Consider the following 25,612-nt stretch of genomic DNA (forward strand, 5'->3'; position numbering starts at 1 on the left):
TGCGCCCTGATTTCCTGACTGGGAGAATCTGGGACGAGCTCTTTTAAAGGGAGCTAGTGGGAAGTAGTTCAACTTCCTGAAATGCCAACCCTTTCTGCAGCAGCGAAGGATCTTAAGAACGGATCAGGTTAAGGCTCACGCAGTTTCTCCCTCCGCTCTCTGCATGCATTAACCCATTCCGACCTTGGCTCACTGCTGACTACCCATTCACTGTGGGCTGGCGTATCTGCATCGTTAATAACGTCACAGCTCTACACTTGGAAGGAACCTTAGAGGACACCGAGTCTCTACCCAACGTGACACCCCTCCAGCGACAGGACACTCCCTGAGGAACAAAGAACAGTTGTTCCCTCCTCTTAGCTCAGGTCTTCTGTGTCTTGCACTGACTGTTCTGCCTCTGTTCTCTGGAAAACTCTCCTAGGTAATTATTATTAAAATAAAAAAAGTTACTAACCCCCTTAGATCGTTTTTTTCCCGAAACTCCTTAGCTCCTTAGCCATTCGTCACAGAAGCAGTGTCCCCTTACCTCGCTGGTTCTCTCCTCGGGACTCACTAGTTTGCCTGTGGCCTCATTCACACGTGGTCCAGAGGTGGTCGGAGTGGACCAGTTATACTACCCAAGCCCCATCCCTCCTCTCTGAGCTAAGCTCCATCCCGGATTTTTATGGAAGCTTTTACAAGGCTTCATTGGCACTCATGCCAACATTTATGTTGCAATTGCGGGCAACTAAAACCCTTCATTCTTTTAATTGTTAGCCACTCTTAAGCCTCAAGACCTTCAACCAGTCCTGAATATGTGCTGTCAATCTTTCTAATTCTAAGTTCAAGATATCATATTTACCTTTATTGAATTTCCGGTGTTAGTTTTGGCCTCTAAGCCTAGCCTGGCAAGATCTTTTTCTTTTAAACTCAAATTGTGCATGTATGGCAGATAGTACAGTTAACATTTCTGTAGGACCCTTGCTCTACTAATTCTAATAAAATAATTCAGGTACAATATATGTGATTCCCACTGGGTATGAAATAATTTCAGTCTTGACAGTAGTGAGGAAAATCCAACGTAAAATGTTTCTACGCCAAGTGTTTAAAAAATTAAGACTTCCTTTTTTGTTCTTTTTCTAACTTTGCAGTCTAATTTATTAATTTATCTCAAATTATAGTATAAAATAGTTCTTCTGGAAAATTGCTGCCTTTAAATTATTTCACTTTACTTACAAGTGCTATTTGGGTAACATGATAATAGAACTCCATTTCTTTCAAAAATGTAATATTTCCACTCAGCTAACAGCTTTCCCTCCCCTGTCTTTGTCCAGAGACCCTGGTTTAATGTGTTACAGGAGATAACAATTACAGAGTTCCTGCAGGCCTCAAGGCTCTGTACCAACTATTAAGTGATGTAGTCTCCACATATTGGATTTGCAACTCTCAGTCAGGATGGCAGGGGGGAAGTCCTCGAGGGTAAAAGTGGCTATGACAGAAAGAATTCTGAAGGCCCTTGGCCATCAGTTGCGTATGAGGTTGTCACGAGGTGGCCAAAGTCCTGTGATCAGATGAGATTTTGATGAATCTGGAGAAAAAGTAGCTGCTGACAAAGCGGCGAGGGCGTCTTTAATAATAAAGCATGAGCAGGACGTACGGCCTGAGGAATCATAAACGGTCTCACCTCGCTTTATGCCCTGCTCTTCATCCCTTTATTGCATTTGCAGTCTCTGGGGTAGAGAGGCAAAATCAGAGCATGTCAACTTTGGAAGGGAGATGAAGGAAGGAGCGAGGGAAGGAGGGAGGTTGCATATGGCAACCTGGGAATTTTTAGTACAAAAACCTAAATGACTTTAATTTTTCAGGGGAGGGGGAGAGAGCCCTCGCTACTGGCAGATGAACAGCTTCCAACCCAATGAATTATTTTAAGTGGGAATATTCGTTCATTGGCGTAGACACGATAAGTGCTGCTAATGCAAAAAGCTTAAGAGTGGCAATACGCCCTCATATCTCGTGTCGTCAAAAAGCACTGGCGGGTCGCAGCCCTGACGTATGCCCTGATGGAATGCCAACCTGAAATGGAGTGAATGACCGTTATAGGGCAGGAGGAGGCACCTTCCCCACTGGATGGAAATGGATGTATAATCCCCTTTCATTCCTCAAGCAAAATTTCTAATGTTTAGTCCTGCCCACTGAAAAATAAGAAAGGTTAGTATCCAAAGATGTTGAACGTTTTTCCCCCTCTCTCAGGCGATAAAAGAAATGGATTTTAAAAAGCAGAGTTAAGGATTACATTTGGCGGTCTGTGTAGAGGGCACTGTTGATCAGATGCATAAAGTGAGCGTGTCAGAGGCTGCAGAAGGAGTAGAGATTGAAGTTGAGGAGCTGAGCACCCCAAAGATCAACCCCTGCCGAGCCATCACTGCAGTGCTAGTGGCCATTAGGGTGGGAGGGTCGCCATTCCCTGGACAGCGACTGACCAGGAAACCCTAAGACTGAATGTTATACAATCATAAAAAAACGATTTTCTGGGCTAGAAAAATGATCTCATCACAAAAATCAAGCATGCCACTGGGCTGCGTCCGCCAGGAAATAGGGAGACATTCAGACTCCCGGGGTTCCTCCCGGCCCCCAACGCCCCCGAGCTGCTGGCTCTCAGAGTCCCACTGGGAACGTGCTTTTCCTCCTTTCTTCTCACTGTTCCCACCCCCGGCCTGCAGAGCTCTGGCCTCTCCACCTGGATCGGGCACCAGATGCTGTCCCTGAGCAGCCTGCCGCCGTGGGCCATCACCCTGCTGGCGTGCATCCTGGTGTCCATTGTCACAGAGTTTGTGAGCAACCCGGCCACCATCACCATCTTCCTGCCCATCCTGTGCAGCCTGGTGAGTAGCGCAGGCTCCCGATGTCCACACGGGCTGCCCCGGGGGTCTGCAGTGGCCGCGGCCGTACCCCCTCCTCGTCATTTGCACGGCAAACTGGTGTTCGAACCATAGTATGAAAAAATTAAGTTTTTCAAAGAGCAGCTGGTAAAGAAACAGATAAAGAAGCCATAAGGTTCTAGAAAACCTTTCCCAAAAGAGGCATTTAGAGGCAGCCCTGCAAGGAAACAAGAATGGAGAAAACCACCTTAGAACTCTAGGAGTCCAGTTCCCCACAATCATCATGGGCCTTGCGCTCCTGAGATAAGGGCAGAGAAATGACAGGAAACGAAGGCAAAATGCTCCCAGGAGGAGGTAGACTCAGCCTCAGTGCCCAAGACCTCAGCTCTAACTACCATCACCTCCACCCAATTTCAATGTCCAGAAGGTTCTGAGAACGGGGAGCAAGGCCAGCCTCATTCCGTGACCTCAGAACAGTGTTAGTGATGGAACAGGGGGGGAAGCAGCCCCAGAGGTAAGGCCCCGGACACCGTGCTGCATCCGACCATTCTGTGAGGTGGCACCTACGAAATGAAGGCTCCTTCCCTGTCCCCACCGAAACAACATGCTCCTGCTCTGTCTGGCCCCAAACTCCCCCGCCGCGTGGCTCGCTGCTCGGATGCCTCCCTCTGAGCCCCCTCCCTTCCATCATCTCGTTAGTGTGAGCATGGAGCACACTCAGTTAAAACCAGGCAACACCGAGGGCCAGCCCCTGGGTTCAAACTCATGTAATCCTTCTAACAGATACTTTACCTAGGAAAAAAAAAAAAGCCTGTTAGTTCTGTAGCCCAAGGGTGACAGATCTCTACTGCAATCAAAGCAGCGTATTCATGAGATCTGGGTTTGGAGAAAAAATTTCTCAGCTAAGGAATAAAATTTAAAGAGCACTTCCTTAGAAATGAAAATGAAACAGCCCTCCGAGGAGTAACTCCGAGCCCACGCTTCCATGGGAGTGGGTAGCACAGGCGCGTCTGGCCTGGCCAGCGCTGACGCCCTTGAGGGCAGTGCTTTATCCGTCCCCAGCACGAGGCGTCCGGCCAAGGTCAGCCAACACCCAGCCGTCGTTAGAAGCACGTTTGTGATATTAAAGACGGGAAGCAGAGGTCTAACGTCAACACTGTTTCTGTGGATTCTTTCTTCTTCTAGTCCGAAACGCTGCACATTAACCCGCTCTACACCCTGATCCCTGTCACCATGTGCATCTCCTTTGCAGTGATGCTGCCTGTGGGCAACCCCCCCAACGCCATCGTCTTCAGCTACGGGCACTGCCAGATCAAAGACATGGTGAGTCGCAGGCGCCTTTCCCGCCAGGCCCGGCGGCCAGGCCAGGGCGACTGGCTCCTAAAGTTTATTATTTTGTAGCAGTTGTCCGTGGACTGTCGACACTCAGTCTAGTGTGGCAGAAAGAATGGTACTAGTGAAACGGTTTGGGGCTGGTCCATAAACACCAAGAGCAGTCTAATTATGTGCTCTCCCCACCCTTATCTGGGAGAAAGTGGGGACATGGACAGAGAGCTGGACAGATGCCGGCCGTGGCCCAGCTCCAGAAGGCATGAGCTTGCAGTCTTTGCTGCAGTTTCTTCACTGGACCAGTGGGGATACTCATTCAAAAAGCTGCTGGTTGATTCCTAAAAGGTGAAGTAGGAGAAACTGTGCAAACAGACCGAAGGTAAAAAGGATTTTGTGAGAACAGGATCCTTCTGTTGAACTCTCCCCCAAGCGAGAAACTCTGAAAAGCAGCAATGGCAAAGGGCAGCGTCCACAGCTCATTTCTTAGTTTTCACCTGGGCTCACAAAAGGTGGCCCTGAAGAGACGCGGCGCTGCTGATTTTCGTGTTGGGCGTATCCGCCTTCCACTCCTCGGCCTATACCCACCGCTACGCTTCTTAATAACCAGGGCCGATACGGGCTGGGAAGGCTGAAAAACAGATACAAATGACTGGGGCCTGACTGTCTGAAACAGGGCCCGTCTGCCCTTGCTGAGGGTCTCAAAAAGTGTTTCACTAGAGTTCAGACTCGTTCTCAGCAGCCCACTAAGTATTACATGGAGGAAAGAGCTACAAGCTGGTAGAGTCAGAGCCTTTCTACTGTTCAAACTGCCCACCTAGGTCGTCTGTAATACTTCGGGGAAGGAGGGTCACAGCCACCCCTCCCCTCTAACTTACTGAACAACCCTCAGTCTGTCGTATTGAGTCCTGCCCCAACTCTCCTGTCCCCCCGCATCTTGTGTGTGCCCCCACCATTCACCCCCGGCCTCCGACCCTGGAAGCAAACTGTCAGAGGTGGTAATTTGCAAAGGCACTAGATGACAAGAAGTGAGCCAGTCCTGGGTTCTACCCCCAGCTTGGGCACTGACTCGAGACCTCAATTTCCTTACCTGCTAAATGAGGAGGAGCCGACTAAGTGCTCTACATGGTCCCTTCCAGCTCCTAAAGGAGCTGCCACCTCTCGCCTGCTAGGGGACACGGGTGCTTCTCCATGCCATAAGGCCCAGGGCCGGGTAGTTAACAGGTCCTAGGCGTAAGCCACAAAGCAGAGAGGGGACACGCCTAGTTGTCTGCTTGGAGCCATTTCCTAGCACTCGTGTTTCCCTTGCAACGCTCCCAGCTGAATGCCAGCAGCGAACTTGTCCTGGCCACATGCTGCATGCTTGGGTGCCCCTGGCGCGGTGCCAGCTATCCTCGCGGTACACTTCTCCTCCTGGCTCTGCCATCGTCCCCCACGTCCCTCCCCTGCCACCTGTGAGCGTCCACGCCGAGGCAGAAATGGAAGGGGGAAGAGTCGATGAGGTGACAGTCCCTCGGAATAAAGCAGCAAAGCCAGCACGCATGTGTCACCTCCGCAGGCAAGGGCTGAGCAGAGGCAGCTGACCTATTTCCCCAGACAGACCCAAGACACACGACTTCCATGAGCTGTTTCTTGAGGAGAAAAAAAAGGCGGGGGTGGGAGGGTGTCACGGTGGCAAAGGCTTCAGACTGCAGCCCCTCCCACGAGTCCCTTACGTGTCAGCACACGGGGGACGGCGAGAAGGCCCTGCCTCAGAGACGCGGGCATTCTGCTCAACTGCGCTTCCCCATGTGCAGCTGCAGGACCCTTCTTCAGCGTGACTTATCGTTCACAGACAGTGGGAGTGCTACAAGTAGAGAGGATTTTAAGGGCCCGCTGCGACCCCAAGCCCTCCCTGCCCTTCCACAGTCCAGTGCCGCCCGAGGCAGCACGAGAGCACTCCAGGCGGAGACCGGAGCGGAGCAGATCAGGGCCAGGCGGGTGGGCTGTGATCACATCGCCACAAGGCTGGGCGGGGCGGGGAGGTGGCGTGGAGGGGCTTGGTGGAGAGCACTCTAGGATCTGCGCTACTGCCTCCTGAGTGACTAGGCTCTGCTGGTTTGTGTCCTGCAGGTGAAAGCTGGCCTGGGGGTCAATATCATTGGCCTAGTGATAGTGATGGTGGCCATCAATACATGGGGAGTTAGCCTCTTCCACTTGGACACTTTCCCAGCCTGGGCTAAAGTCAGTAACATCACTAACCAGGCCTAACGCAGTGGGCAAATAGCCAACCAAAGCAGCTGCCAGCGCCCAGCAGAACCTGACCTACAGGCCAGGAAAACCACCAGGAGCACCGAACCCCAGCAGAAGATCCGCTGCCTACCACCTCAAGTGAGGTGCAGGAGGCCTCCGACAACCACGCACAGGCTTGGCTGTGTCTTCTCTGCCCCGCTGCCTTAGCGCCCTATCTCAAGAAAACCTAATGCTTTCTCACTTCCTTCTACCTAGTCTCCCCTGCCTGCTGAAGACAGGAAGAGAAGAAAACCTGTCTCGGTTGCCCCTCACAGGCTAAGCCTCGCAAACCTCCCAGCCTCACTACGTGTGATGTCATTCTCAATTTTGTAATCCCTTTTCAGGAGTTGAAGGAGAAAGCCAACTTATCCACCTATGCACAGACAGTGAAACCAGTGACATCTCTTTGGGAGGAAAATCTTACCCAGATCTTGAGACCTCACATTAGCTCCTTTCTCTTAACTGTTTCCATCCCTAAGTTCTCGCCACAAAAAGGCAGTTTGTGGCAATCGGCTCTCTTTTATCAATACTTGGATTCACTTTTAAGCATTTCTCTTCCATGGCTTCTCTTTACCCTTGGCAACAAATTCCTATAAAGAAACAGGCGTTCCCGTTTTGGAAAGGCTGGCTCTGTGGTACAGTTCTGTCAGAGGGAAAGGAAGTAGAGAAAGAAGACATTGCGATTAGCGTCTCTCTATACGCATTGTGAACCATCAATACCATGGTGTCGGTTAAGTGCTCGGAGGGAGAAAAAATGTTCATGCCTGTCTTATTAAGGAGGCCAAAGCTATAATTAAGACCACAGTGCAATTAATGATATTTGACTGGCTTTCTTCTGGATGTAATGAGTAGTTTGTTCCTGAGAAGACAAGTACAGAAAGGTCTAAATACATCAGTCTCTTGCTACAAGTAGATGAGCCCCGTGAGGGAACAGGAGATGTCTTATGTCCCTCAAAGTCCCCAGCAACTTATACAATATAGTAAACTGTAACTGCTCAATAAATGTTTCCCTTGAGAAAAACCACTTTGGAATCAAGGCCTCCTTTTTCCTCCTGAAAACCATGCCATTTTCTCTACAGATGTCCTTGCTGTATGACTGACTATAGCTCCCAAACCCTGCCGTTTCCTGGTGCTACATAATTCTGATTTCCACAAGTTACATGCTTATGGTACAAGGAATATCCCATAGTTATTATTTTTAACTGGTTTCAAGTTACTATTGTTAGCATGTGCTGTATGTCTTCCCACAATCATTTATCCATGAAGTCACTCCCTCAGTTTATCGAGTATCTGTGAATTGTACATTCCTTTTGTGACGGTCAACACTGTGACCACAGCATGTGATTGACCAGGTTTAACCATGGAAATTACTGCTTCTGCCCTGTCAATTACCTGAAGTTGAATTATTTGGCCACTTATAAAAGTGATGAACTGAAGAGCCCAAATACAGTATCAGTATTAGGTACACGATAGCTGGTTTGATCGGAGCTGGGATCTCTACGGTTATTTTGCTCTAAAATGTTCGGAAAGTCACAGTGTTACTCCTATTGTCAGGGCAGCCAAATCGTCAGATGCTGACCTGTTAGAGAGACACTGAGCCCCACAGTCAGATGATGAGACAAAGGCGCAGATCATCATTAAGATCCCAGGAGTATAAACAACTGAAGAGGAAGGGACGCTGACTTGGAATTGAGTTGACTTAGAATGACTGGCCTCTGTCTAGCTATTCAAGAACCCGACTGGACCCCAAAGGGAAGGCGGTGCAGCTCCCGGCTGCAGCTGCTGCCAGCTGCTCCCCGGATGCACCCCAGCAGCCGCCTCGGAGCGCAGTCTGGGCTAGCGACCGTTCCAAAGAACAGCACTGTTCTCTCCCCAAACCAGAGACCCAGGCCAAAAAGACTGCTCATAGCAGTGACAGGAAACGTCAGCTATGACTGACAGCCCCTTGTCATCTAAAACCACTCCACGCAGGACAGTAACAGCTCCCCTTCGTAGCCTTGCCTCCTGCAAACAGATTATGACTTTTACCTTTTATCACAACACTATATGGATGGAAAAGCTGCAAATGATGACCTTATATGAGCTCATCTGACGGACGATGAAACTGAGAAGCAAAGACACTAAGTATAATTGCATCTTATTCTCAATCATCAAGCACATCTGCTTAGTCGAAGCTGCCTTTGAAGTTCCTCTAAGTCGCCCGTGAAGCGCATGGCGCACACCTTTTCCAACAGCACTTACACGGCACGAGGACGCACGTGCCACCTTCCGATAAAAAGTGCCAGTTTTCCCTTCAGTGTCAGCCTAGATGTTTGTGGGTTTTTTTTTTTTTTTTTTTCAGTCGAGCACCAAATAAAGCAGTTGGCTTCCCGTTTAGGGCCCACGATTGAGGAAGTTTGCTCTCGGTATGGAAAGATGTCCGCACTGCTAGCTCACGAAGGAAGCAGAGGCCACCCGAGTCCACAGGCAGCTCTCCCTGGGGCTGCCCTCAGGGCACGGACGCGGCACAACTGCCCGCACTATTGACGTGGCGCATTTTTCTCGTCCCAAACCTGTGCAACCCGCACGGCGGGTGACGCCCCTTCGGAAGGCCTTACTGACCGCAGAGGCAGCGGCTCAGGCGGGCCCAGGACTCGGGGTCTGCGGCGCCCCAAGCGCTTCTGTTTATTCTTGGTTCCCAGAGCCTCGCAAACCAGGCCGCCCATCGGGTCTTCAGTTTTGTGAAAAAATGCGTTGCAGCCAGATTTAGGAAAGTTATACACTGAACATTTGAAAATCTGTGCCACAAACTCCCCTATTAAGACTGGGCGACGTCTCAAAATATTTTCCCTTCGCCACCCTGTTCCTTTCCACACAAGGCCCTAACAGTCAGGAAGGAAAAAAGAACTCATTCATTTATCGGTGTAAGGAATGGAAATGTTACGTGCGAAGTCCAAGACGGGGAGTTTAAGAAAAGCTTCATTTGCTCCAGGACAGTATATAGTGTTCCTTCAGGGGGAAAAACAGAAAAAGCGTTAAAATGCGGGAGGCCTCAGGGGAAAAACACACACCGCACAGCGTCGAGGGGGCGGACTGCTTAGCGGCGATGAAAATACCGTGCGTGTGAATCGATGCTCCACGGACCCGAACGCGGACAGCCGGAAAACCCGCACATCGTCACTTTATCTGTAGTCACGCAAATGCAAATTAAATGAGTTCGATAAAAAGAAATAAAGCTGTCCCTTTAAATCAAAAGCACGTAACTCCTTATTCATATAAAACATCAACTCAAAGAAAAACCTAAAGACTTCAAATGGGAACTAAAATACATAAAATAACATAAAATCCAGCCCCTTTTGATGATTTTAAATAAGGTGGTTTTGGTTTTTCTCTCCCTTTGGGAGGTTTAAGGATAAGCTTTTCAAGTTCAATGTATTCATTAGGTTCCCAGCATCCACCCTGAAGTTAATTTTTCACGTGTGAGTAACCTTCCTCTTGGTCAGACGTGGCGATAAGTTTGCTTAAATCACATCAACAATTTTTAAATGTTTCTTAAAGGAAAAACAAAAGGCATGTCTCGTGGTGGCTCGTCCCATCCCTCCACTGGTTTTACGAGGCAAGGGTCCCTACGGAACGCCCAGAGCACTCAACTCAGTGCCGCGTTCACAGTCGCGGCATGCAACCCCCTGCTCTACTCACCCTAAAATCTGTGGTCCGGGTCCCTTCTATATCTCAGTGGAGATAATCCTGCCTGAGAACGCTGAGCCCCTTTTCACTGCTGCAAGCACCTAAGACAAGGAGAGGGTGTCTGAACAGCGCCCACTAAGTCGGCCTGTGTCCACCGTGCAGCAGTTTAGCTGGGGAAGGTGACCACGAGAACTGGCTCCCTGGATGGCTCCCACTGGTAGAAATGAGCCTATCATTGAGGGTAAGTGTCACTCTCGAGTCCAAATGAACTTTGTCCATAAGGTATAAATAATATAAAAAGATCTGATCTCCTAATATCTAAGTGACCTTCGCCTCCAAAGAAGCCACTCTGGGAGACCATACACAGAAATAACCATATCACAACGCATAAGGAGGAACACTAAGCTTGTCGCATTCTGAATGCCGCCAAGGGTGATAAACCTTTATCCTTCAAGGCTGTAGTTCATCCTGGTAACAATTGAGTCATTTAAGATCAAATCTCGTGAGCAAGGTGGTATGGTCAAAGCGGATACTGTAGATTTTCATCAACCATCAAGAGAGTGACTAGAAAATGATGACAAATTTTGCATGGTTCATAAACTGGCTCTAAAAGTAACTGCAGAGAAACAAAAGTATTCTGACCAAAAGCAGCACGTTTGCACTAAGGGCTACTATTTATTGGGCAAATCTGCAAAGCGCCATGCAACACATCACATACATTCTGTCAGTTATTTCTCATGGAAGCCCTATGAGGTAGGTATTGAGTCCGATCTTACAGAGAATACAACAGTTTCAGAAAAACAAGCCGTTTGCCCATGATCGCACCTCTAGGGTGAAGCCGAATTACAATCTAATGCTAATGTCTCACACGCCAGGATAAAACAGCACAAGACAGGACACAACCTGACACTCATCAGTAACAGATTAAATAAATTATGGTATCTTCAGTTGATAGAATTTTATGCAGCCAAAAAAGGAAAGATGTCCTTTGCTCCTTATATACTTATATGGAATGATCTCCATTAAAGAAAAAAAAAAGGCTAGGGCAGGCTCTATGTATACTTTATCATTTGTGTAAAAAAACAAACAAACAAAAAAAACAAAACAAAAACAAAAACAAAAAAAACCTGCCCACGTGTTTGTTCATGCACAGAATCTTTCTCAGGTAAAATAGTGACAGTTGCTGCCCCCCAGGAAGAGGAACTAGGAGTTAGGGGTGGGAGAGGCCCTTCATTCTAAATCACTCCCATATCTTGACCCATGGGGGAAAGTGACGTATTCAAACATTTTTGTTTAATTGTAAAAAATGGACTGATTATACATTTGACAAATTACAATGGTAATTTCTGATTGGAGGAAAAAAACCTCAAAAAATTTTCTTATGAGAATCGCTATAAAGTTATAATCTAAATAATTTTTTAATGTGAAAAGGTATAAAATGTCCTTTGTAGACAACTTGTCACTTATCCATCATGTAATGTGAAGCGCACCTGTAATTCCTTAAAATAAGTATGATTCTTTTGAGGGAAAAGAGCCAAATCAAATACACCATTAAAGAAAACTGTGCATTCTAGACTATGAATTCTGAGGGCAAAGGCCATTATTTTACATATTTCTAAATTCCCCAGTTCTTGACTGGGTTCTCAGTATAATTTCTCAGTTAATGAGTAGCAAATTGGTTTACTGGCTAAATTAGCAACTGTGAAGTTATGTCAGTTATACTGACAACAGTATAAAATAAATGGATAATTCACCAAAACTGGCTTCTAGATTTCAGCTTTAATTGCCTTGAAACATCATAATTTAGTAGCGAATGTTTAAACACCTGTTATAATGGCTAGACTGTGAAATCAGCATCATTTGTATCTGATCAGCTATATAAAACTCATCAGTTTTTCTTTCAAAAAAAAAGCAGGAGATATCCCAAAGAATAAGGGAGAGACTGCTAATTAAAGGTCATGTTTACTAATCTAGCACCGTAATTCCAGCCTCAGGACCTCCCAAGCAGCTGGAAGGAGGAAGAGGCGAGGATGTTAGAAAAGTAAGGGTAATTCTTAACTGGTGGCCCCATTTGTGCTGTAAGGCAATGCAGGGTCTAGCGGAGACTGGAAGGTAAGACAAAAGCTTTTGGTTCAGATGGTAAAGGAGGCCCTCGAGAAGAGTAGAATCGGCGGATCCTGGAGGCAGTGCTGGAGCGGGCATCAGGAACTAGGGGGTTTCTTCTTGGCATCCAAGTCCTTTTTAATTTCTTCAAGTTTTTTAGCCAGGTTTGGTATCTTTAAAGAGAAAAGAGATTATTATAATTTTGTATCTAACTGATCAATATTCTTCTACTTCTCTTCTTCCAAAGATAAATGGTTATTGTACAGTTATTTTCCTCTGAAAGAGACCTGCTACATAGTGGTGTTTCTTAGCCTCATAAATGTGTAAGAAGGATCTCTGAAGTTGTAAGTTAAAGGATGCCTACCCCCTGAAAGCCACATCGATTTCAGCTTGTATATGCCCAGTCGCCCCTCAATCCAGTGCTGACCAGCAGCTGTACATATAACCAATAAATGTGATATGCTCCTGCCTAGAAAACCACATGACTCAAGTGAAGGTTGACAGATGGAATTTCCTTTGTCACAGAAAAAGCTTCACTACAAAGGGGAGTATCCTTGTCCCTTTAAAACGAGCATTACCTTTCCAGAATCCCCACTGATGGGCAGTTTTGCTACTGGCTTTCTACTACCTCATCTATAAAGTGAGGCTAATACTACTCCCCACTTCACAAAGCTCTGCCCTCCTTAAATGTGTTGTGCTACAGAGATCCATCTCCAAAATTCTCAGTCATCTGTACTACCTGGTAGGGAGACTGAAAAGATTATTCAATTAATCTTTCAATTCTCACTTATCACATGATTTGGCATAGAATTTTAAGAATCTAACTTAATTCTCTGGGCTAACAAACACAGCTCAGGATCACTGGGAGACCATCTAAAGTGATGCTATTTTGCCCTCTTGTGGTGATATGGAGGACAGACGCTTGCTAAGACTCCTGTTATTTTTTCAAACAATGGAAAATCTTTCTACAAAATTCAGGACTTTTCCCTCAGATCTAGGGACCCCATTGATGCTGGAAGGCACACCTTTCTTCAACAAAGACAAGTCACCACAAAACGGTTACATGGAATCATGGAGGATGTGGATATGGTCACTTACATTGTAATTCTGGGCCAGATACATTCCAACCAGGTTGCCGAAAGTAAATCCAAGCTGAAAGAACAGAACAGGAAGAGTTACACTGAGCTCGGTGCCACGTGACACCAAACCGAACCATACAGACAATGTTCTCCTAAGGAGCTCGGGTAGTTAGAAGACCCCAGGGTCCAGTCTAGGGCTGGATAGGGCACAGTGTGAAATTTATGACTTGCTTCTATAAAATAAACATAGAAAATGTCCTTGCAAAAGAATAAATGGTAGCACTGAACCAATCTACTCTAAATTCTCCTTGGCCCCTCAGGGCCCCCCATAAACACCTGACTGTAAGTTCTAGAAACCCAAGCCAAAATTATGATTGTTGCTGTTAAAAGCTTTGACTGTTTTCTTTTTGTAATTTTGTTTATGAGTAGTGTTATTCCTCATGATATCAAATAAAAGGTATTCTATTTAAAAAGGTCTTAGAAAAGGGAGGAACTGTCACAGTTTAATCTTTTTATATTTCAAGAGCATGAAGCCCAGGATGGTGAAGTGACTTGTCAGGGCGACTTCAGCTAGATACAAACACACACTCAAAACCTAAACTATACGATGACAGAAAAAAAGAAGATTCTGACATATCAAAAGCATAATTTCAATTGATTTGTTGTTAGTAAATTAAGAAGCATAAAGGAGGCTATCCAGTCTCTAATACAGACCACTTTCTGATCATCGGACTGATCAAACGCATCTTGTGAAATCATATTTTTATCCAGGTGGCATTAAGAGGCAAAAAGATTTTTTTTCTCTCCTATCGGTTGAAACTAGGTAGACAGAAGTTTTCCAAACCCAGAAAGAGTATTATATTTGCTTAAAAGAAGAGGGGAAAGAAATCAACTGAGAACGTTAGCTCTTAACAACAAATAAGAAGAATTTGGGGTTGAAAATATTTCAAGAAAAATAAACTACTTTTGGTTCTGCCATTGCCTAATTGTGTGTCTGTAGGCAAGACACTTAACCTCTTTGGAGCTTTGCCGATTTGAACTCCTGATTTATAAAAACATTACACTAACAAGGTTCCTCCCAGCTCCAACATTCTAGGATTCCTGGTTCTTACCACAGGATCTCAAAATAAATGTGGTATATCTAATGTGGCTTCATTCTGTCAACTTCATCAGACATTAGTTATTGTAAAACACAAAACAAAACAAAACCATGGACCTCTAGACAAGTCATATCGAATTCCAGTTTCAGAATACTGCCTGGTCTACCAATGCGATACTGTAAAATTAAACATATAACATAAGAAGATAAATGTTGCACATTAAGAGAAATGTCGGGAAAAACACATGAAGTCCGAAAGCATTTTTATATGTTGTTCATCGGATGCTCCATAGGCAAGGTTAAACAGAAAGAAGACAAAAACATAAATAAATAATAAATAAAAATCTAAAACCTAAAATAGAAATCTGAGGAATAGTGACTCATTAGCCTGAGACATCAGCCTGGAGCAGGTGACAGAAGGTCCTGAGTGAATGGGAAACCTCTCTGCAGGCCACGAATGCGTAATGCCTGCCAGGCCGAGCCCTGGAGGCCTGAGCAGTGTTCCACCCAGATGGCTGCTTTCCCCACGGTCCCGCTCCACATCACGTGGTCCCCCACAGCGCTCCCTGCAGAGGACGTGGCAAGCTAATGTGAATGAACTGTTTTTCTTCCTAAAAATCAGTGAAGATCAATTAAATAGAATGGAGGGTCCACGGATAAGTCTTTACAATTACGGTCAACTGATTTTCCACAAGGGTGCTAAGACATTCGATGGGGCAAAGACATTTTTGAGAAATGATGCTGGGTCAACTGGGTATCCACATGCAAAAGAATGAAGCTGGACCTCTACTTCACGTCATAAACAAAACTAAGACCTAAATATAAGAGCTAAAACCACAAATCTCTTAGGGGAAAACATAGCACTCAATCTGCGTGATCTCAGGATGAGGAACGGTTTCCTAGATATGATACCAAAAGCACGAGTGACAAAAAAAATTTGGTAAACTGGACTTCCAATAAAATAAATGTTTGGGTTTCAATGACCACCATCAAGAAAGTGAAAAGACAACCTATAGAATGGAATAAAATATTTGCAAATCATATATCTGATAAGAATATACAAGAATATACAAGAAATTCTTATAACTGAATGACAAAAAGACAAATTTAAAAATGGGCAAAGGCTTTAAATAGACACTTCTTCAAAGAAGATATACAAATAAGTGGCCAATGAGCACACGAAAAGATACTCAACATTATTAGCAGTTAAGGAAATGCAAATCAAAACCACGATGAGGTACCACCTAACTGAAAAGAGGAACAAGTGTTGGCAAGGATGTGGACAAATTGGAAACTTCATCCCTTGCTGGTGAGGAATGTAAAATGGTTTGGCCACTTTGAAAAACGGTCTAACAATTCCTCAAAAAGTTGAGGAACTTTGAAAACAGGGTTAACACATGATGCAGCAATTCCAGGGTACAGACCCAAGAGAACTGACACATACATCCAAACTTGTACAAGAATGTTCACAATAAGGTGATTCATAAAAGCCAAAAGGTGGCTACAACCCAGATGTCCACCAACTGGTACATGGATTTACAAGATGTGGCCTGTCCAGAGGACATAATATCAGCCAAAGGAATGAAGTACTGATCCATGCTAGAGCATGGATAAACCTTGGAAACAGTTTGTTAAGCGAAAGGCAGTCAGAAAAGACCACGTACTGTATGATTCCATTTAAAGGCAATGTCTCGAACTGTCACATCCAAAGACACACAAAATAAATTAGCGGGAGTCCAGGGATACGGGAGAGGGCAATGAGACATGAATGCCAATAGGTGCGGGTTTCTCTGTGGGCGGTAATGAAATATTAGGTATAAAATTAGATAGTGATGGTTGCAAAACTCGGTGAATATCTTGAGAACTACTAATTCTAAACTTTGGGTGAATCATAGATGTGAATTACATCTCAAAATGATAAAAATAAATCAGTAAGATTTAGTAAAATATCAGCTATATTGGATAAACTGAGGAACTCAAAGACAACTTCGAGGTTTCCAAATTGGATAAATATTTTAAAGGAATGGAAATATCAGAGTAAAAAACAAGGACCACGCAGATAAATGGTTGGCTTTGCATAGGAGAGCTCCAAAGAAACTGCTGTTTGACTAGTTTTTATGTACGGATACAAGAGGGGGTTAGTCACAACACTACATCTATTAACATAAGAAAGCACTAAGTCAAAAAGAAGAGAGCCAGCTCCAAAGCAGTCTGATTTCTGATCATTTTGCTGCTTCCCCAATAAAAAAGTTACGTGTGTAAATCAGTAAATAAAGCCACAATTTTAATCTTGAGGTGGCTCCTGGCAATACCCCAGGGTGAATACTACTAGGCAGATCTGAAATGACTCATCAAATTACATCTTCAAAAAGTACACACCCAACCCAAGTTATGACACAGAATCCGAATCATGTTATATTTACTGACAAGGACTTATGAAATCTAAAAATAATTTCATTTTATTTAGCAAATGTAGCTACAACTAACATTTAAAAAGATATCTAAAACAAAAAAAAAAATAGAAGTACGCATTATCTAACATTAATAAAAGGTAAACTGGTAATTTTATATCTCTATTTTAGTCTCAGCTACAGAGGCTGTTAAAAGACCTCTCTATTCCAATGGGGCAGGGAAAAAAAAAAATCACGCTCTTTTTAGTCTTGAACCACTTCAGATACGGTGTGGGGAACAATATCAGATGTTTAACAACTGCTTCAAGTAATAAAACCCACATTCTGTACATTAAAACAAAAATGTGTTGCGGATATATAACCTATATCTCTTCCACTCTCATCACAGAGAAGCACATATTTTAAGATGTAAGCTAGGTTTTATATTCAATAATTTGCCTTAGAGACTGAAGAAAGAAAGAAAAAAAAAAGCTATTAATCTTTACCAAGCCAATAAATTAAATAGGGACTTTCATGAAAATGTTAGCCAGTAAACTCTAGAAAGAGGTACATCAGGTAGAACTGGTTTGCCTGTTCTCAAACAAGTTGATTCAAATATTTAAATATCTTATGAATATCTGAGAGTAGTAATCAGAAAAAAGATGAATATCTAATTAAATAAATGAAATCAATCACAAAGTATTAACTAAGTGCTATGTGCTTGGGAAATCGAAGTATAAGGTATGTAGCTTCTTCCCATGGAATTTATGATCTATTCTAGAAAGATAAGACTAAAATATCGGAAAATGCAGTGAACAAAACACAGAACGTCACCAAATAATCTGAACGGGCCACACAGTTTAAGTGCTTTGTTTAGAAATCTAATGTAACTCATATTAACTATATTAAAGGAGAAAATCATGATCGCCGGATGAGGAAAGAGCATGACAGAAGTCAACAGCCAATAAAAGTCAATAAAAATTCATAAACTAGAAATAGAATTTTCTTAATCTGTTAGAAGATATCAGAAACACAAACATTGGACTAAAACCTGAGAAGTATTTCTACTAAAACGAAAAACAAGAGTTGGATATCCACTCTCGCTGTTTCTACTGTAAGTCCTAGTTTGGAGGGCTAGGCAGGGGGGCGATAAACGTTGGAAAAGAACACAAAACTGTCATTTTTGCCTTCGCCGGAGATCTGACTGCCTTAACAGCATTGCCTTCCCTGATTCACTTCCAAGTAAATCTACAAACTACTGGAGCTGACAGGGAAGACTGCTAGATACAAAATCAATACGGCAAAATTATCCGCATTTCTATACGTCAGCAAAAACTTGAAGATGTAATTTTAAAAAGGATGCCACTCACCAGGACAAAACTAAAAAGTACCTCGAAATAGATATAACAAACAAGGGGCAAGACTATTACTCAGAAGATTTTTTAAAATGATGACTGAAAGACATGTACAACCTAAACAAATGAGATCGTAACGGTATAAAGATTTCAGGAACTTAAAAGTCATCAGGAAGGCTCGTGTAATAAGATAGGAGTTGGGCCATCAAGAGTAGTTGGGAAGGCAAGAGGATTAAGGTAAAAAAAAAAAAATGTGTGTGTGTGTGTGTGTGTGTGTGTGTGTGTGTGTAAAAGAAACCACGAGGGAAGGTATGAAGGCAAGAAGGTTCACAGGTTGGTAAGGCTAACCTAAAACAGAGCATGTGAGTGCTTACAGTATAAGCAAGGTAGCATTCTAACTCTTTTTCATGAATTGACTCCCATTCTTCACAACCTTATAGAGCTGGTACAGTTACTGCCCAGTTTATGGTGGGGAAACTGAGGCACAGAGCAATCAGGTGACTTGTCCAAGATTACATAGTATGTAAATGTATGTGCCGGACATAGCAGCTACAGGATATGGAGAATAAAGGAGAGAAATAAAAGATTGTGTCAATCTTTCAAATTTTAGAAAGCCAGGACTGGGAACAACAAAGCAGTTGGGGGTGGGGCATGGGCTGCAGCGTGGGGAAGAGGTAACGAGCCCAGGCGTGCTGAGTTTGAGATAAAGGATATGACAAGAGATGTTTAGTAGGCAGCTGACAACGGGGACCAGGAACTCGGGGAAAAGGACTCAAGGTGGTTTTGGAAGATAATGGCAAAGAGGTGAGGTGACAGGCACGCATCTCCTAAGAGTGGGCTGGAGAAAAGAGCAGAGCCAGAGGCTGAGCCTTGGCCAATACCCAGTGCCCAGAAGGCAGGAAAGGCAGCCAGGATGAACACTCGGGAATAGAGAGTGCCATTTCCCAACTAGTGCACTAAGACCCTGATCCCCCCTGCCCTCGGAGGGGCCAGCGCCAGACCGGACACCTTCGCTCTGTGCAGGTTCTTCCACGAAAATAAAGCCATGTGTGTTGTAATGTTTAAGAATGTCGGAAAGTACTGAGATGCAGAGCAAAGACTGAGGAAGGATTAAAGAGCAGGTGATCAAGAGCACCAAGTGCCGCCACTTCGAGAGGCAAGAAAAGCCATACATGACTTCAGTAACAGTACAACAGGCACCGTACACTAAGCCCCCAGCAGTATCATATCAGGCTTCCCTTCAAAAGCTTCAAAAGATTCCTTACAACAATTGTAGCTAACCCATACTGCAATTAAGGAAGCTACTGCAGTAAAAGGAAGGGGGAGAATCAGCAGAACCACAGGAACGAGTTTTTGAGATTGGGATGATGGGCACATATTTTAATCCAAAGAGGAATGAACAATTCATAGGCAACTCAATCCAGCGCAGCGGTTTTCCAATAGTGTTCCAGGAAATGACAACTGTAGGAAACATCTTGGAAGGTTCCAAAATGTGTGATGACAGGGCACATGTTTAACTTGTGACTGTTCGATCACTGCCCAAACTTTTACCTTCACCTACCCTTGTGAAGGTAAACTAATCCCTATTTCTGAGAAGAAACGAAATCAGAATTACTGATATCTTGTGAAAGAGAAATTGAACAATATCCGAGTCCTTATTAAGTGTCATGTTTTACGTACTTTAATATATTAACTCGTTTTCAATCTTCACAACAAAATCATGAGGTAGATTCCCATTTTCACATGTGGAAAATGCAACATAGAGAATTTGAACAACCTGTCCAGGTTCCCACAGCTTAGAAATGATGGAGCTAGAGTTCAAACCCAGAAGACTGACCTCATAAACACTAGGACGTGATGGCTGGTCACAGGGTTAAAAGCTAGAGGGGAGATCTTAGGGATCATCTACTTCAACTCCATTGTTTTCTAAATGAAAGGGCTAAAAGCGCTTGAAGTAGATGATCCCTAAGATCCATGCTCCAGTTACTTCCAAGCTAGGAATTTAATGCATGGCTTCAAGTATCTCTCCTTCAATGCTGAGAATTCTGAATTTTCAAATTAGTCACATTCATATTTATACACAGCGAGTTTATTCCAAAACTAAATACACTCACTCTGCAAAAGCACTGATAAAGTATAATTGAATCAATGCCCTCCACTTTATCAATGAGCTACAGCTGGAGCCCGATGCTCAATTACATTATCTTACACTTTGGGGCAAATTGATACTGTTTTTAAACTGTTTTCTACAACTAAAAAAACAGTAATTATTGCTGTTACTCCTAAACTAACACTTAGGTAGGACACTGGAGAAACCTCCAGAAGCAAACGAGCAGCCCTGTCTTAGTTGGACAGTTTGCATGGAGAATATCTACCCCAAAAGGCCTAGAGAATTTAAAACCAATTACCATCTCAAAAAGGGCAGAAGGAGCATTTTTTCCTAATCTCTCTGATAAAGAATATAACATTTGAGAAATCATCTCATTCCCAGAACACCAGATTTCACTGGCCACCTGGAATGTATCAGAATAACTGCCTCTGCTTACTAGAACTAGAAGTCGAAAACGTCAAGTTGTTAAGGCTCAACTTGGAAGAAAGACCTTCGCTTGGAAATCTGATTGGCAAGATCTCCTGAAACCTCCACCAGGCAATCTGAAATACCCTGAGCTTGACCAGAAAACCAGTTTTTTTTTAACTGAAATAAAGAACCATAAGAAATCATTCGTTTACTCATGGTAACACTCATTCTCCTCCTACAGTAAGCATTTTGGAAAAAGTACTTGTAGACCAGGGTCTGATTCACGCCAGCACCCAGCCAACCTCGAAGTCTGGAAGCCATAAAAAGCCTGAAGCTATAAAAACCCTGAGCCTCTAACTCTGACTTTGCGTTTCTGTGCCTCGTGAGGTGGCTTACTAACTTACAGTTTATTCCTGACCCTTCCGCCCTCCAACATTATGTCAGGGAAGGCGTAGTGTCTACGGTCGGCGCTGGAGAGAAGGGGGAGCGTTACGAAAAGTCATTAAGGATCCAAAAGCTTCAACACGAGGGCTCCACGAGGGACGCGGGGCACCGCACACAGTAAGGGAGCCCTGAAAATGCATGTTCTGTCTGACACCTCAAGAGTTTTAGGGACTTGAATGGCTGCAAATGCTGGCCAAGGCTGTGAGCGAGGCAGAAACAAAACCAGCGGACCGCAGGACCTGGACCCCGGGCCGACTCGGCGGGTCTGGAGCCCCCGAAGGCCCTGAGCCAGACCCCTGGCTCGCCTCTCGGCAGCACCACTCACCAGGAACTGGAGCATGATGTCGGCGAGAAGGGAGCGAAAGGCGGTGGTAGCTCCGTGGGCCGTTCCTATCGGGCCTCCCCACGCGCGAGGGGCGGAACCCGCCGTCGCCTTCCGGGTCACGCCCCGCCCCGCGCCGCCCTCCTTCTCGCTCCCGGAAGCCGCTAACGGCTCCTCAGCTCCCTCTGGCGGAGCGCTCCGGAATTACCGCCTGAACCGGCCGACGCGCGAGAAGGCCAGCTAGGAGCAAGTCCCAAGTCCCAAGTCCCAAGCAGGGCTGGGCAGCTTTAACGTTCAGATTCTGACGCCCCGGTACCAATATCCTGCTCTGTAAATCTCAGTCTGGGCCCCTGAATCTATATTATTACCAGCACCCCAGTGATTCTGATGTACAGCCAAGGTCAGGCCTTCCTGACCTAGAAGGACGGCATGAGGCAGATTCCCTAGATGGAAAACAAAATCACCTGCGGAGCTTTTTAACACAGTTTCCCCAGACTCGCGCGGAATCAATAGGAGGGCTGTATTTTGCACAAGTTCCACCGGTAATGCTTGTAACCTGCTCTGAGCACCTATGATAGAGGTTAGGTGCCTAAGTAGTTAAGGTGGAGGTCTTTGGATTCTCGCACAGCGAGGTCCAGTTTATGACTGTCCTGCACTTCCTGGCAGCCATGAACGAGGTACTTAACCTCTCTGAAGCTCCCCTTCCTTCTTTGTCCCGTTGCTGTAGGGATCAAATGAGACAAAGTGAGTGATCAATAATTGTTTGTCACGTGTCTGATGTGGACAATGAGCTCTGGAAGACCTGATCTCTCTGCACAGAGCTACCACATCATACTGTGGGCCACCACCTGCTCCCATGTCTTCAAATCTTTCAACAGCCTCCAGCAACACACACACTTACAAAGCAAGACACCCTTTTCTTTACATTCAGCCTTCTGAATTCACCCATATCTGCTTTAGTAAGTGGAACTCTTGTTCCAAATAATAACAACCGAATCATATGAGCTTAAACCATATGAAAGTATATCATAAAGTGGCCAATGATGGGGAACAGGAAAGCTATCAGGAATTTAAGCAGCATTTCCGCTCCTTTTCTGCTTTTCTCCATACATCTGCTTCATTGTTCTCTCGCTTTGCCTTCTGTTTTTTTCTGATTTCCAGAATATGGCCAATGAAACTTACTTGATTTACTCATTAAGTGGTCCAACCAATAGAAAGGCTGGATCACTCTTTCCTTACCATTGTCAAATACCTGGGAAAGAAATGCTGATTGGTCAAGCTGGTGTCCTATGCTCCCCTATTATAACTAAAAGGGGCAGGGTCTCTTTGGACTGAAGTGCCTGCTAAGAGAGAGGAAAAGCTGGTAGCTGGCTATAACACACTCTACTTTCCAACATGTCTGGATAAAAATGACTCAATCAAGTCTTGACCAGTGCTTCTCAAACTCTAATGTGCATTCATATTACTTGGGGATCTTGTTAAACTGCAGGTTCCGATTCAGTATACCCGAGATGGGGCCTGACATTACGCATTTCTACTAAGCTCTCAAGTGATGCAGCTCCTGGTGGTCTGTGGACCATGTTTTGAATTGTGAGACACCAGACTGACCGTGAGCTACATGAGGGTGAAGACTTCATCTATTCAGTTCATGACTTCATCTCCAGTGCCCAGCAAGTGCCTGGCATGGTCTCTGAACACTAAATATTTATTGAAGTTCCTTGTATGAAATCTTATCCCCTTTTTACAGATAAAGTCTTAAGTGAAGCCTGGCTGCTCCACTAAGGCTTTTTCAGAGGCTCTTTCCTCCATACCCCCAAATAATCATAGGGCATGGAAAAGACAGAACTCTTACTACTTTGAGAGATTATTGAAATGTCCTCATATAAAAACACCTCCTTTAAGATTCATGTCTTCCCTTTACCCCTTTATGATGTCTTTTAATCTACTAACTTCCTAAGCAGTCCCCTCATTCATTGTTTTTTTGTTATTGCCATTTTATTACTCATATTTTTGTTCTTTTATTCTTTAAAAAATTTTTCATTTACAGTTGACATTCAATATTATATATTAGTTTCAGGAACTACAGCATAGTGCTTTGGCATCTAACAGCCTTCCTTTTAGTCCCAAGCTAACACAATCATGGGTGACTTCAAAGATTCTATACACTTATTTTCCAGAATCCTTACTTCTAATGGTGACCTTCATCCCAACACCTCTTCAGCAATCCACTACCATGTTCATAACCACTTTGGAAGACAGTTTGGTGGTTTCTTACAAAACTAACCATACTCTCAACAATATCCAGCAATCCTGCTCCTTGGTATTTACCCAAAGGAGCTGAAAACTTATGTCCACAAAAACACCTACACATGGATCTTTATAGCAGCTTCATTCATAATTGCCAAAACTTGGAAACAGCCAAGATGTCTTTTGGTAGGTGAGTGAATAACTATGGTACATCCAGACAATGAAATATTATTTGGCACTAAAAAAAAAAAAAAAAAAGCTGTCAAGCTATAAAAAGACATGGAGGAAACCTAAGTGCACACTACTAAGTGAAAGAAGCTAATCTAAAAAGCCTACATACTGTATGGCTCCAACTATATGAAATTCTAGAAAAGGTGAACCTATGGAGACAATAAAAGGATCGTTGGTTGCCAGGGAGTTGGGGACAAGGGGAGATGGAGATGTGACCAGGTAGAGTGCAGAGGAGTTTTCACAGCAGTGAAAATACTGTTTCAGTGAGGGATATATGTCTTCATACATTTATACAAACCCATAGAACGTACACCACCGAGAGTGAGCTCCAAGGTAAAAAGCATGGGCTTTGAGTGATTGCGATATGTCAATGTTGGATTATCCTTGATAACAATGTACCACTCTGATAAGTGATGCTGATAATGGGGGAGGCTGTGCACGCGTGGGGGCGGGGGGAAATAGGAGATCTCTCTGTCTCCCTCTCTATCTTGTTTCAAACCTAAAAGTGCTCTTAAAAAATAAAGTCTGCAGGGAAAAGTATGTTATCGATGGTGTGGACAAATAGGAACTCTCATCGTATTGATAGAAGTAAATTCTTGTAAATGCTGAGAAAAAGATTGCAATGCCTAATGAAATTAAAAGCTCTTAATCTCCAACTCAGAATTATCCAGAGAGACCTTCTTACATGTCATGTCTCATCCAAGAAGACATGTATGATCATCATCGTTGCAGACATTTATAATAGCAAAATATTAAGAACTTAAATGTATACCAGTCCACCAATAGTAGAATGCATAAATTAGGATATTTGTAAAATGTGACACTACTATTCAATCCTTGTAATAAAGGAAAATGAGGAATTATCAAAAACAATGTTGAACAAAAAAAGCAACCTGCAAATTGCTCCATCGTATGACACACATATAAAGATGAATCCATCTCCCGTTTGCCCCGAGAATACTTGCCGGTGGCGCTTGTGGCTGCAGCGTTTACCCTGAGATAACGCGCAGATTACAGTCCTAAACTCACCTCCAACGGTTGCCATGAAATATCTCGCTTTTATTATTATTTTCGCATCGCTCTAGTGTATCAATAGTCTTTGGAAACAAATGACATCGTTCTATTGATAGCATTCTGTTTTTAGTAGTGGTATTTCCATTTACGAAATATAGTCGCCAAAAGTGTCAAATTCCAGAAAACACAGCATTCCTACCTGTAATGTTAAATTAATGCTGGCAGTGAGCTGCACTTTTTTATACATGGGAAATGGGGTAACAACCTGTAGAACAACACTTTTTAATGCCTATGAATACACAACTATGTAGCGGAAGTATAAAATATGAATGCGAAGATCAACAGTGAATTCTTGCCAATGGTCAGTCACCTCTGGAAAGGAAGTAAAATGATGGGATCAGGGAGTTTGCAGGTGCCTCACTGTACTTCCTTAACAGAAAAAAAAAAAAAGATCCAGAGCAAATATGATTAAAGATCTGATCAAATTAGGTAAGGCATGAGGATACAGGGGGCATCTGCATGTTAGGTTGATTATATTATTTGTATGATTGAAACAGTACACAATTTTTAAATTGGAGTGAAAGATAAAAGCCTGGGGCACAGAATCAAAACATTTTGTACACCACCAAAGGACATCGTTTCTTCCAAAATTCGAGCGGACAGGGATCAGAGGCTGGGGGAGGGAGAGG

The 25,612-nt window shown here is 44.0% G+C and overlaps 2 protein-coding genes across 5 annotated transcripts in view; one reads left to right on the forward strand and one right to left on the reverse strand.

Moving 5' to 3' along the window:
• Positions 1-7,479, forward strand: part of SLC13A4 (solute carrier family 13 member 4) — a 38,447-nt gene extending 30,968 nt beyond the window's left edge. For all 4 annotated transcript variants that reach the window (XM_036230866.1, XM_036230864.1, XM_016121102.2 and 1 more), the window contains exons 15-17: positions 2,700-2,861; positions 4,044-4,181; positions 6,297-7,479. In XM_036230866.1, coding sequence (XP_036086759.1) covers positions 2,700-2,861; positions 4,044-4,181; positions 6,297-6,434 — 438 coding nt within the window. In that variant the 3' untranslated portion in view covers positions 6,435-7,479. The remainder of the gene's footprint in view (positions 1-2,699; positions 2,862-4,043; positions 4,182-6,296) is intronic.
• A 3,293-nt stretch (positions 7,480-10,772) lies between these two features.
• STMP1 (short transmembrane mitochondrial protein 1) lies at positions 10,773-21,543 on the reverse strand. The gene is made up of 3 exons (XM_016121106.2): positions 21,435-21,543; positions 13,323-13,376; positions 10,773-12,397 (listed from the first exon to the last, which is right to left on the reverse strand). Exons 1-3 carry the CDS (start codon positions 21,447-21,449, stop codon positions 12,323-12,325), a joined length of 144 nt encoding a protein of 47 aa, XP_015976592.1. The 5' UTR covers positions 21,450-21,543; the 3' UTR covers positions 10,773-12,322.
• Between the last annotated feature and the right edge of the window lie 4,069 nt (positions 21,544-25,612).

The sequence above is a fragment of the Rousettus aegyptiacus genome, unplaced genomic scaffold (genome assembly GCF_014176215.1).
Source record: "Rousettus aegyptiacus isolate mRouAeg1 unplaced genomic scaffold, mRouAeg1.p scaffold_m13_p_13, whole genome shotgun sequence".
NCBI lineage: Eukaryota > Metazoa > Chordata > Mammalia > Chiroptera > Pteropodidae > Rousettus > Rousettus aegyptiacus.